This window comes from Fonsecaea pedrosoi, assembly GCF_000835455.1.
Source record: "Fonsecaea pedrosoi CBS 271.37 unplaced genomic scaffold supercont1.2, whole genome shotgun sequence".
Taxonomy (NCBI): domain Eukaryota; kingdom Fungi; phylum Ascomycota; class Eurotiomycetes; order Chaetothyriales; family Herpotrichiellaceae; genus Fonsecaea; species Fonsecaea pedrosoi.
The window spans coordinates 944,819-957,097 of record NW_013550614.1 but is presented as its reverse complement, the minus strand read 5'-3'; the positions used below and the strand labels follow the sequence as shown (position 1 = coordinate 957,097).

The following is a 12,279-nucleotide window of genomic DNA, read 5'->3' as shown; positions in this document are numbered from 1 at the left end:
ATCGCAATTTTCTTTGTACCAACTTGTACCACAATCACTTCCAAGGCTTCCTGCCAGAGACAGTAAGCTGAACGAAGGACAAAAGGAGGAACAGAAACAAGTTTTTGTATTCTCTGTCAAAAGACCATTCGAAATGGAAGCTTCATATCCAATGGCAACTCAACAGATCCAATTCTACCAGTACCGGCCCGACTCGGACGCACGACATAACGCTGTGTTCACGCCAATGCCAACAGAGCAGCCTGCATATAGCCCCATGGCTGGGTATCCTCATCACCAGCAACACCAACACCCGCACCAGCAGTACATGGTTCACCAGTACTGGCAAGGTCCGGCTTCGTTTGCTCAAGGACACCCTCACGCCCATTACGTGCCTCAGCAGGTTCTGACTCCCCGAGCATCACCACCATTGACCCTGGCCATGCCCATGGCTATGCCTAAGATGATGCTGGACAGCAACGCCCACATGGAACACGGACACTTTTTGGAGAGCCGGCACTCTTCACCTCCTACTCCATGTCTCTCGGCCTGTCCTAGCACTGCTAGCAGCCCTCCGGCCAGCAGTGTGAACCAGACGCCCGTGCATGCCGCCGGGTATTTTAACTTGCCCATCGAAGCATCTAAGGAGGAAATGCAGCCTCTCACATTTCTCGATGAGTGGGCGGAGAACGGACGTAAGTACTATCCGGTTTCAGTGAAAATCTCCCCAAAGAGGGGGGAGTGAGTGTGAAACAGTTTGACTGACGAGGAAAACGGCAGAGGTGCACATTTTCCCGCATCCCGGTGATGCCAAGGCCGCCATGGTGCCCAGTAACGGCACCGACTCCTTTCGTTCTGCCACGTCCACAGCTAGCACCATCAACTTGAGCAGCTGCACATCACCCTCGTTGGCCCCAGCTTCACCCCAATCTCAAGTCTCGCCATCTGCCTATCCCGTGGCTGAATTTGTCAACCTGCGAGATTTGACCTCGACCTCACTCGAACCCGTGGTCTCGGCTCCCGTCCAGACCTTCCCCCCCTTGCCAACTCTGTCGGCCGAAGACGACGAGCACAAATTTGCCCTGGGACAAGCCTTCCCCATCACCCCCGAGCATGAAACTGCCGACCCCTTCACTCTCGTTGAGAACCCCTCGTTTGACACTTCTTTCTGCACCGAGTTCGACTCGGAAGACGAGTTCAGCTTTGTCAACTTTACCGACCCCGAGATTGCCTACAACGGCGACAAGAGACTCAAATTGTCGATCGGTGAAGAGGAGGACTTTTTGAGTGTTCACAGCTTCGGCAGCTTTGACGAGGACGAACACGCCGCCCACGCGGGACTGTTGTCACCTCCCGCTTCATCCTTTTCCGACTCGGGTTCGTGCTGCGCGTCCAAGAAGAAGACTCAACGTAAGATGAAGCGCACTGGCTCGACTGACAGTGATTTGGAGTTCCATTCCTTCACTCAGTCCGATGCCCACATCAACAGCCACGCCGATGGCCAAAGCAACTCCGATGACACTCCCCAGGAGCAGCAAAGCAACAACGATGACAACAACGGCTCAAGCAACGCCGATGGCTCTACTCCGTCGCAAGCTCCCGCTAACCGACGTGGACGCAAACAATCCCTGACCGAGGACCCCTCCAAGACCTTCGTCTGCACGCTGTGCTCACGCCGCTTCCGCCGACAAGAACATCTCAAGCGTCATTACCGCTCTCTGCACACACAAGACAAGCCATTCGAATGCAACGAGTGTGGCAAGAAGTTCTCTCGCTCAGACAACCTCGCTCAGCATGCCCGTACCCATGGTAGCGGTGCCATCGTGATGGGTGTCCTTGAGAATGGAGAACTTCAACCCCACCAACCCTTCGACGAGGAAATGGGCCATGCGCTGTACGAGGCGGCACAGAGAGCCGCTTTGGCAACGTCGTCCAGCAGCAGCGCTTCCGATTCGTCATCGGGAGAAAGCAAGCGTGCTTTGAAGAAGAGAAAGCGAGACGAATCCCTGTAAATATACCAGATGTGACCTCACGAATGAACCCAAGAATCATCATGTGAAAACTCGAAATAACTCTAAGCAACAACAACACACAAAACAACCACGACCGCAATGATCTTTATGATGTGATTCAGGACCAATACAGGAATATTTGTCAGGGATTCCTCGCCAAAGCACCCCTACTGGGGCAGCCAAATCGGAGTCGACGAACGGGGAAAAACCAACGCAGGAGCTTAAGAATGTGTATGTCTATGGGAAGAAAAGTGATTTAGAACCTTTTAACTTCTACTTTTCAACACCCATTGTATTCTATGGCCTTTTCTTGGTGGGTGGCAGTCATCAGGGGGGAGAGGAAAGGGAAGGGGAAGGAGTTTGGAGGCGGAGGAAGACCGAGATTTTTTCTTCTTTTCATTCTTTCGAGATCAAATTTTTTATTGCTTTTGACTTTTCAGCCAAACTTTTTCCTTTTGTGAGGATGGAGATATGGAGATGAGAGGTTGAAGCGCAGGCTCTCGGAGGATGTAAGACCAGACAAAGTCGAGGACGATCAGCGACAGCGAGAGCGACAGCAACAGCGACAATGCTCGTACGCAGTATTGACAGCCATTCCAGAGTTCCTGTATGTACCGCAGTGTGTACTTGTACTACTAGATATTGTTAACTTTTGAACTTGAATTCTTCTTGAGTACCCGAGTACGGAGTAGTAGGCAGGCAGAGCCTCGATGTAAGCATCAGTCTTCCGTGTAAGTGTCGAGTATTGAGTATAGTGTGCTACGAGGTAGGTACACATTACAGGACTGCTCTGACAAAATTAAGTGCAGTCGATCCTCTGGCATTAGATACCTACGTACTCCGCAGGTTCTGATCTGACGGTGATGTGCCGGGAAGGTATCGTTGCCGTAGGATCCCTATCGATATCGATATCGATATCAATATCGATAACAGATAACGGATATTGGAGCAGATTACGCCAGAACCCCCAGAACGATCCAGAGAAAACTTTTTTGTATTGGCTGGGTCTAGAGTTGGATGGCCCTGGCCAGCCTGCCTGCCTGCAGGGGGATGTGGCACTGGGGCTTTAGGCATAAGGTACTGGGCGAGAAATCCCCTTCGTGTACATTACTCCTTCATCTCGTTTCTACTATCTTTTTCTTTTTCGTTGCTTCCTCTCGCTCAAGTGGCCCTGCCCTCCCTCTCGAGTACATCATGGTATCTGTCTACCCCTTTCCTCCCTACGCGATTACGATCGTGATTGCGATTGAATTGGCGAATGGTAGAGCAGGGTGAGATGGGGAATCGAAAAGAGAGCAAGAGAAAAAAAGGGGGAACGAGAAGGGTAAGCGGTTGCAAACGAGGAAAAAAAAAATTACGAGTCCATGATATGATACGAGATGCATATTTTTCATGAGGTGATGCGATAAGAGTACTACCCAGCTCGCCAGGTAGTACATCATGGTATTGATGGGCGACAGCGGCTGGTTGAGGCGGCTGAGGTCCTCCTAGTAAAAGGGGCACTGCGGGCAACGCAATGCACGTACGTCGGGATATGAAACGAGGCTAGTGCAGGGGTAATTCCCAAGCACTCGTGTGAGAGCGCGCGGGACAGTAGACGAGGAGGCTCAACACGGGAACACTCAGCTGAATGAAAAAGAAAGGAAAGCTTACTCAGTACCTCGTACTGGGTACGGAGTACTGGTCCTATCACCTTATCAGTCTTTCCGCCTATCCACCTGTCTATCAACTCGGACGAGAATGCACTTGTATGTATGCAAGCACTTACGAGTAGTGTATGGAGACCTAAGTCGTGGATCTCGTAAAGAAACTCCTACTTGGTGCAAGATACTCGGTACTATCTCTCCACCTACTGTAGGTACCACACCACTCGTACCGTCCGAGCAAGTACCTTTCCTTCCTCTTCCTTTACGTACGTGCACTCGCACTCCGATTGGCAATTGGGTCGATATGTCACCAGCACCTCATTCTTCACCTCCTGGTACCAAGTACAGTAGATCCACGGACGGTCCAACCAGAAAACAAAGCGTGGAAAAAACGCGTCGTGCGCGAATCTGAATGGCGGACGAAGAAAAAAAAAAGGCAAAAAAAGGGAACCTGCAAAGACAGACGCGACTTGACGCGACGCTACGCGGTAAACACGATGACGCGACACGCGATGAGATAGGCTTTGGCGCGGACGCCCCGCCTATCTTCAAAGGTAGGGACCTTTCCAGGCACCAGGCACCGGACACCAGATGCTGAGGCGGAAAGTTCAGCGCTCACTGCGGAGTGTTTACCATTTACTTGAATGTATGTAGGTATCTACTGTATATTCCGCAAAATATTCCGTGCTATTGCTCGTCCTTATCCAGGTGTCTGGCCACCTACGTAAATACTCGTATCTACCCAATCGAGTCTCCACACACCCTGGATACACCCACACCCACACACACCAGCTACCTCTCCGTAACCTACAAAGACAAATACCGGAGTATTCAAGCGACGGGTGCGGGTATGGGTATGGGTACGGGTTCGGAGAAATAACTTTACGAACTGGCTGGTCCTGGTCCACCCACACTTTTCTCTCTCTGTCTCTCACTGTGCACACACACATATCGAGTACACGCAGGTGAACCCTACCGCGGGGATGGTGGGATGGTGGGAGGGGTGGGAGGCTGGTGTGGTTTGTGGCTTGTTCGGGAGAAGAAGAATCCAAGACTGAGTGCAAGGTCAGAGATGATCATTACGGAGTCTGGGTACGGGTATCATTGTCCATTACCTACTCGGTACATATGTACCTATCTCTCTACCTGTGGTAGGTACCTACGTGAAGGGTGGATGGTGGTGGGTAGTGGGTGATGGGTGCTTGGCTATGCATGCACTTTAAGCCTCTCTAGCCCTACGGATCAAGTCCCAACAACAAACTTTCTCTGTCTCTCTCTCTCCCAGGTCTGACAGCTGCGCCACCAGGTTGGGTCGCCCGCCCAGCCCTTTCGTCAGAGCCCGAAGCTGGAGAATCTGTACCTAACAACGAACAACAAACTCAATATCTTCGGTTGTTCCACCGAGTTGCTTTTACCCAATGCCCAGTTACTCCAGCCGATCAACCCGACTCAAGGTCGATCTGTTCCCCAGACTGATAGCCGGCAGGTCACCTACCACTACCACCACTACCTAGCTACTTGAACCGCCACCACTACAACCCCGCCTCTTCTTCTGAACCCTCTGACCCTCCCTCCTCCCTTCGGAGATCAAAGAACGGATCGAAAAAGGGTAAATATTGAGCGAAAAGTCAAACATTTCCATTTCCCCCTCCAAATGAAGAATCAGGGACTAGGGGACTAGGAACCGAGCAAAGAGGGGTCCGGTGAGCAGGTCGAGAGGGTTTGGTGAGATCTAGAGGATGGAGCCCGCCCAAGGATAGGTACGCCTGGCACGATACTGGACACTGGACACTGAACCCTGGAGGATGGATACCCCGTACGTAAACTTCCCGTAGGTACCAGTACTTGGTAGGTACCGGACACAGGACACAGGACACATGGTTCGTGTATCTACTCCGTAGGTATTTCGCACGGACGACAGACGGAGTGTACCTTGGTACCCTGGTGGTATCTAGTACCATGTCCGTACTATACCCTGTATCCCATATATCAGCAGCAGGGCAGCCGTTCATGCTCATGCTCATGCAGGTTCATTGAGACCCTTTCCGGCCCCCCGCTCTGTCTGTCCCTGTCTCCCTCTCTTCCTCGATCAGCCCGTCTACCATTTGCATCCTCATCCACATCCACATCCACAGGAAAGGTGTATCTACCACCTACGTACTTGGACAGCACCTGCATACTTGCACACTACCTGCATATGCAGACCCTCAAGCTTGCAAAACCTTCTTCTACTTATCCTTCCCCCACAAACCAAACACAGCGGCCGGATTCGTTCGGCCTACATACGTCGCCATCTTCTTGTCTCACTCGCGCGTGCGTGTCACTTTTTTGAGTTTTCCTGCTCGGTTTGCGGGATCGTTGGCTGGCTGAACCGCTGACTTGAGAGGCCGAATGGCTGGGTGGGTGGGTAGGTAACCGGTTCGCACGTCCGAGTGCTACTTGGACAAGTAAGCTTTCTATGGCGGGGTGGATAGGCACAGAGAGCGGGACGAGATGTCGCTGTTTTAAGGCCTACGGTTCTTCTCTCTGTGTATGGGTGTGTGGACGTCCGCACGGCGGTGGGGACTGGGTGTCTATCTGTCTTTACGTACCTTTCCAGGTACGGCATTGCCCGAACTGGGACTCGGGGACACTGGACTTTGTTGGTCGCCATGTGAAACTGCACATCATCTGCAGGGTCGAAGGGTCGGGTACACACTGGAGGACAGAGCTCAGCCATCCAGCTAGCCACTCAACCAGCCCTCCAGCGTCTCTTTTGACGCCTGTGATTGCGCACGAGACCACAGGCGCTGTCGACTGGACACACGAACCGCCCAGATTGCAATTCAAGAGCTCACCAGCAGCGACGTCCTGCATCAGTAGTGCTGGCGATGTGCCCACGAACGTCGAGTCTTGGATGCTCACAGTCTGTGCGCTGACCCAATCCTTATCCCATCCAAACCCAAGACATCCCAATTGCGACTGTTTTCTGTTGCACTTCTCCCGGCGGCAATCCAGAAGCGAGGGCGGTAGCATTGATGCTGAAAGATAGGTGGGCATATCAAGGGGCAAATAGCTAGTCGCTCTGGAGAACCAACATGCGATGACTAGTAGGCGCCCGAGTCAACGTGGAAGAAGACACTCCCATCAACAATCGAGCCTCCCTAAAGGCCAGAAGAGAGGTCTCTCAGTTGCCGCCCCCGTCGTCTGCCAACACCATACCTCGGCGCTTATAAGTGTCGTCAAAAAATTCCAGCTGACTTCTCAGGCTAGACGCTTGAGTGTGATTCGCTGGCGGTTGCACTTCAGACTCGTGACTCCCAGCGCGTATTCTTACGGCGCAAGCTGTTGCCGAAATGAACACAAGGATTGGCTCTTCCAGGTATGCTGTGATTTTTTGTTCATGAGGCGTCTGGAAGAGGTGAATGGCTTGAATAGCGCTTGCGCTGCTGCTGTTGATTGGGAAGTCAGCTCCTCGTCTGCGAAGGTGATATTCTTAGAATCCATGATCAGGGATCCAAGGATGAAACAGTGCACACCACCTTCAGCCCGAGTGCCTCCGATTCTGGTCGATGCGCATGACCATCGCGACAGAAAGGGGTGGACAGGATGTCGCTGTTCCTCCAACCCCCGAGTCTCCAAACAGCGAGTTGCACGGTATGACCGCCAGGCCCTTGAAGAGATGCTGCTCCCTCATGCCAGTCCATTCCTCCTGCCTCCGCAGCGCGATGAAGGCGGTACCATGCACCAATTCTGTCGATGCCAATGTCAACACCTCATAAGTGTCTTCTGCTCTGATCAGGTCTAGGATGCTCCTCTCCACGTCTGCGCCATCCACGGCGCTAATCCCAGACCCTTCCCCTAGGCGGACCAGCACTGTAATCAAGTGAATGGTTGTCCCTGCTTTTCCGTGTGATGGCAGGACTGTCATCTTGACAATGGACCCCCAAGCAAGCTCTCTTCGAGCCACCGACACTCTGGGCTTTGATGCTGGCGCTTTGGGCAGGTTCGTGAGTCCCATGCTCCACCATTCGACCGGCGCAGCTCGAGGCAGAGAAGTAACTTCGGCGGCTATGAAGGGCAGGATGAAGGTAGGCGAGTTCCCACTGAGGAACACACTTGGATTCGGGAGAAGATGAAGATGTTCGCCCACCGCCATCTGTGCGCTGGATGTCGCAGCACGGTTGTACTGCAGGTCCCAAGCATCCAACCCTGTGTCAGTCCCGTTGTCTTCCTCGTCTTCAACAATCTGTGTCACTCCCGAACCCTTCACGTGAGTTTGCTGCCATACTTTGCATGTGACTCTCGCGCGAGCAGGGCCGTCCGTGCAGTTTTCCAAAAAGGCTATCCCCCAGGGCCAGATATCGACACCTCGTTCTTGCCCAACGCGCCACAGATGCTGCAGGCTCAACACAGCCTGCTCGGGAAACCCTGCGTGTGAGAGGTCCATGGTGTGCGGAACAAGAGGGATCTGTCCGGCCATATGGACCATCTCCACCAGTTCTGCGTCGTGGACATTGAGTTCCGATTCCCCTTCCCTGTCCACTGGCACACAGATGGCTTGACTATATGGGCCGATATTCGCTGGCGCCCAGTAGCTCCGACTCTGCACGTGCAGCCCCCGCCGTTCGTCGCGAGGTCCCAGGTCGAGCAGCACGTTCAAGCTCACTTGGGTGTTTCCTGGCAATGGACATGCGATGGTCACGCGTGCTGGAGGGTTAGGTTCGCCCGAGCGGAATATCGAAGCGTAGATCGGGTTGATCGCCCCAAAATTCGACATATCCTTTAACAATAAGACGGCGGAGACGATGTTGGACGGCGTAAGCCTCACCTGGCTGGCGAGAGAACTTGTCTCCGACTCGAGCAAGGATTGCAGCTGATCACATATACCTTGCATCTGGCGGGCAGCGCTGCCTGAACTCCCGTCAACGCTCGGGTCACTCCAAGTAATGTTACATATCGACATGTGTCTCGAGGCCAGACACGTGGTCCTTCGCAAGGAAGAGTCCAGCCTCTGTAGTGACGACTTTGAGTCTGCTTCGTTGAGCCTGTCGGCATTTCTGTCGACATTCGCCGCTTCTTGAGCTTCCACCGCAGCCAGAACGGCCTGGAACTGGGCGTCCAACGCTCGCGGTATCCTAAGAGCCTCTTCCTGGGCCTCTGGTGGGTCTGCAATGTTCTCCTCTGTCTCAGACTTCGCCAATCGGAGGTAACTCACGCCCCCTTCCCCAGTATAAGTGGATTGGTGCTCTGGGGGAATGACAATTCTCCTCCTCCAAACTCTTCGGGGCCCGTTGACAGCCAGCGTCTCGTATTCTCCCCCTTCTCCCAGGACCGCTCCACGGAGCCAAAACTCGTGCCCGGGAAAGAAAGGCCGTAGCCCGTTGACGAGCCTCAGCTGGGTTTTCGGGTCTGCGACGTTGGCCCACAAAAGACTCTCTTTGATGCCTCCGCTCGCGATCTTGATGATTCTGGCATCACACCCCGCGGCGTTCATGTCGTCCAGCAACCCACTCAGGGACTCGCCTCGTCCCGCTGGCGGAGGAAGAGCAGGATATTGCCAGAGGTATGCCAGCGGGGTTAGACCGAGCCGGACCGCCACAGACTCGACCCTGGTCCGTTGGTACGTCGAGAGTATGGCGCCTGAACACAGAGCATTCGCCTCGGGGTGAGCCTGCATGACTTGTCTCAACAGGGGCACCAGGTCCTCAGTCTCATCGGCCGCGACATCAAGTTGGCCTTGCCCTGCATCGTAATAGCGACCCATCTGCACCGCCGAGCCCGTGATCTCCCGCCGGTAGAGCGGGATGCCGAGACACTCTGGATACAGGGGGATCACGGAGTGTCCAACCGTCTGGTACATGAAGCTGTTTAGATCGCTTTCTTCCGACCCGTCCTCTTCGCGAGGACCGTTTGAGAGAGCATCTCCTTTTTGTTGTTCGCGGCTCGTGCTCGGGTAGAGGTTAGCCAGCGCGACGACCCCGTGCCCGTTTTGCAGACAGTGCAGGACGCTGAACAACGAGTCCTTGCCGCCCGATATCAGGGCAATGACGTTGAGTGACTCGGACATTTTGGGGACCACGTCGACGCTACTTGTAGAGCCAAGGTGTTTTTGGCACTCGAATTTTGAAACTTCATCTGCGGTCGTCCTGGCGGGGACACTGCATGATGGTGGTAAAGCGGCGTTCGAACACGGGCGTATGCTTGTGAAGAGTTCAACTGCCGATCTCGAGGCGATGTTTCGGGTGCAGGTCTTGGATTTATCGTCAATGCTCGTATGGAATTGCAGAGGAGATGGATGGATGTGGTTGAGAAGAATGATATTGAAATTGCGCTAGAGTTTATATGCTCTGGAGGACTCGCTACGGTGAAGTATATGCACAGAGTCTTCATGTCCTGTTTGCCTGTACGGCTGACAAGTCTATGGAGATTCGTCCTCTCTATCGCATCCTCGATTTGATCAATACCACAATGGGCGGACTTCAGATATCTCTGATATAGCACGATGTGAAATGGCGCGCTCTGTAGCAGATTCGTGATGCTAGAACCGCAGAAATCATCTTTCCAAAGTCCTCCCATCCCATCCCCTCTCCTACCCTTGGCTTGACTCATGCTGCAGTGTCCATCAGAGCTTAGCACTGCTCTCTTCTTTGAAGACGTAGAAAGCCTATCCCTGATTGTTAGTCTGTGATGGGGACTCGCGATTCAAAAGTATATCATCGTCATACCTCTTGTACAACAGTCGCAATCAAGAAGCCCTGTTTGCTGTAAATCCTCGAGTTCATCATGGCTCTCCCGTCCTTGGCCCACGGTGACGTGACCTCGATGTACAGCAGCTCGTCGGCCCGGAAGCCGTTGTGGGCGTGGAAGTGGATCGTGTGGTTCAGACTGGTCATGATCTTCATCGCGGACGGGAGCGGCGTCTTGGTCTGGTCTCCGATGGGCCAGGACCCGTGCGGCACGCCGTGGATGCTCAACGGACAGTCCATGACATGGTAGTCGGAGGCGTGGATGATGCCGAGAATGTGAGCCGCAGCACCCCTCGGTGATGAGATGGGCGGGTCGATCTGCGCAATGACCGGCGCTATCGTTGTGGCGGGACTCTTGGGGTCTGAGGCAGAAGGCGTCAGTAAAACGCCCCTTGGTCGAGACGGCTAGGAAGAGAACAGGACAAACCTTCGTGTACATGTGGTAGTCTCTCGAATTTCATAAACGGCCCTTGCTGTGTCCGCATCATTCCAAAATCATCCAGGTTGATTTCCCGCTTGCGCCTATCGATCCTCATCGACACGGCGTGGTTCATGGCCCGACCCGACCAAGGAGCAGCATTGACGAAACTCGTGGTGATGGTCACGCAGGCCTTTTCGTCCTGTTCAATGGTCACGATCCGCACTGCAAATCGTCGGCCGTTGCCAATCCGTTGCACCTTGTACGTCAACGGCTTTTTCGGGCTCGGTGCCAGCATGAAGTACGTCTGTAGCGAGTCCAGCATGAAGCCATCGGGGACGGTCTTCCACGCGGCCGCGGCCGCCTGGGCCATCATCAACGGTCCTGGATATGTGTTTGTGATGTGGAATACCCATGGTTCATGGACGTTTGTGAAGGTATCCTGTCAATGTGCGTCAGTCAGGTTCCCTGTTAGTCGGTGTCTGTTGGCTCGTTACGTACGGGGCCGGTCTGCTTCAGCTCAAGGTGTGTTTCGAAATCTAGCGGTTTAGGCTCTGCCTCTTTGCTCGGAGCCATGGCTGGAGAAATGTGACTTATACCCAGACTAGATGTATGCCTCTGGGGTAGGAGATCGGGACTGACACAGCGGGAGCTTCACGACATTGAACAGCGATAATCCGAACTTGAGCCAACGCCTGTTTATAACAAAGTCGTGGATCTATAAATCTGGAGATAACTGGAAGACCGGATGACAAGCTAAGGTAACGTTATGGCAAGCATGCTTAGTATTAGTTGGTTACTTTGTCTGTCCTGGGGCTTGTCCTGCCGGGTATCGAGTTGGAGCAGTTTCTATATGCCGAGGCACAATTGTCTGTCCTTCTCTAGGATTAGAGAAGCAAGGAGTTCTTCACCACGAAGCCAAATTGGCTGAGATGGTGTAGTTGAGACGAGGAATATTGAGGCACGAAACACGCCCTGTAGCAACCACCTGGAAATTACTTTGAACTGTGAAGATGTGCGAGACAAGACGAACTTCACGGAGATGGGGTAAGTTGTATAGGAAAGTATTCCGAAATACACTAACCCTAATCGGACTAGAGGAATACTACGAGACGCGGTTTGTGATAACAACAAAGACGTCCTCCACCTCAACGCATGTCCAGATGACCAGCAAGAAACGCCAAATACAATGTGGCGCTCTCATTTCTGCCGAAAACAACCCTCCAGCTGAAGTGGTGAACATGAACATATCACATGTCTCTGGAGAAAGACACGCCTGGACAGAGTATGCAGACATGTACGCGTGCCTGTAATCACACCAGTCACATCACCCCCAATATCCGGTCTCGAATCCCGAGCAATTTGCTTGGAAGACGATGCTTTGCTCTTCCACTTTCTCGCCGTATTTCACAAGGCTGAGTCTAGTGTTTACTCGCTCATGATCAATCAAGCTACAAAAGGACTGGCGCCGTCCTTATTCCCCCAACCTGCCTGCT

At 53.2% G+C, this 12,279-nt stretch overlaps 3 protein-coding genes across 3 annotated transcripts; 1 reads left to right on the top strand and 2 right to left on the bottom strand.

Annotated features, from left to right (window-relative positions):
* Nucleotides 1-133: 133 nt before the first annotated feature.
* Z517_02309 (uncharacterized protein) lies at nt 134-1,991 on the top strand (the record flags this gene model as incomplete). Its single annotated transcript, XM_013431420.1, has 2 exons — nt 134-674; nt 760-1,991. 2 exons carry the CDS (start codon nt 134-136, stop codon nt 1,989-1,991), a joined length of 1,773 nt encoding a protein of 590 aa, XP_013286874.1.
* A 5,169-nt stretch (nt 1,992-7,160) lies between these two features.
* Nucleotides 7,161-9,686, bottom strand: Z517_02308 (uncharacterized protein; the record flags this gene model as incomplete). The annotated part of the gene is made up of 1 exon (XM_013431419.1): nt 7,161-9,686. The coding sequence occupies one exon, from the start codon at nt 9,684-9,686 to the stop codon at nt 7,161-7,163; it is 2,526 nt and encodes an 841-aa protein (XP_013286873.1).
* Nucleotides 9,687-10,338: 652 nt separating this feature from the next.
* Nucleotides 10,339-11,359, bottom strand: Z517_02307 (acyl-CoA thioesterase II; the record flags this gene model as incomplete). Its single annotated transcript, XM_013431418.1, has 3 exons — nt 10,339-10,727; nt 10,793-11,225; nt 11,285-11,359. 3 exons carry the CDS (start codon nt 11,357-11,359, stop codon nt 10,339-10,341), a joined length of 897 nt encoding a protein of 298 aa, XP_013286872.1.
* Between the last annotated feature and the right edge of the window lie 920 nt (nt 11,360-12,279).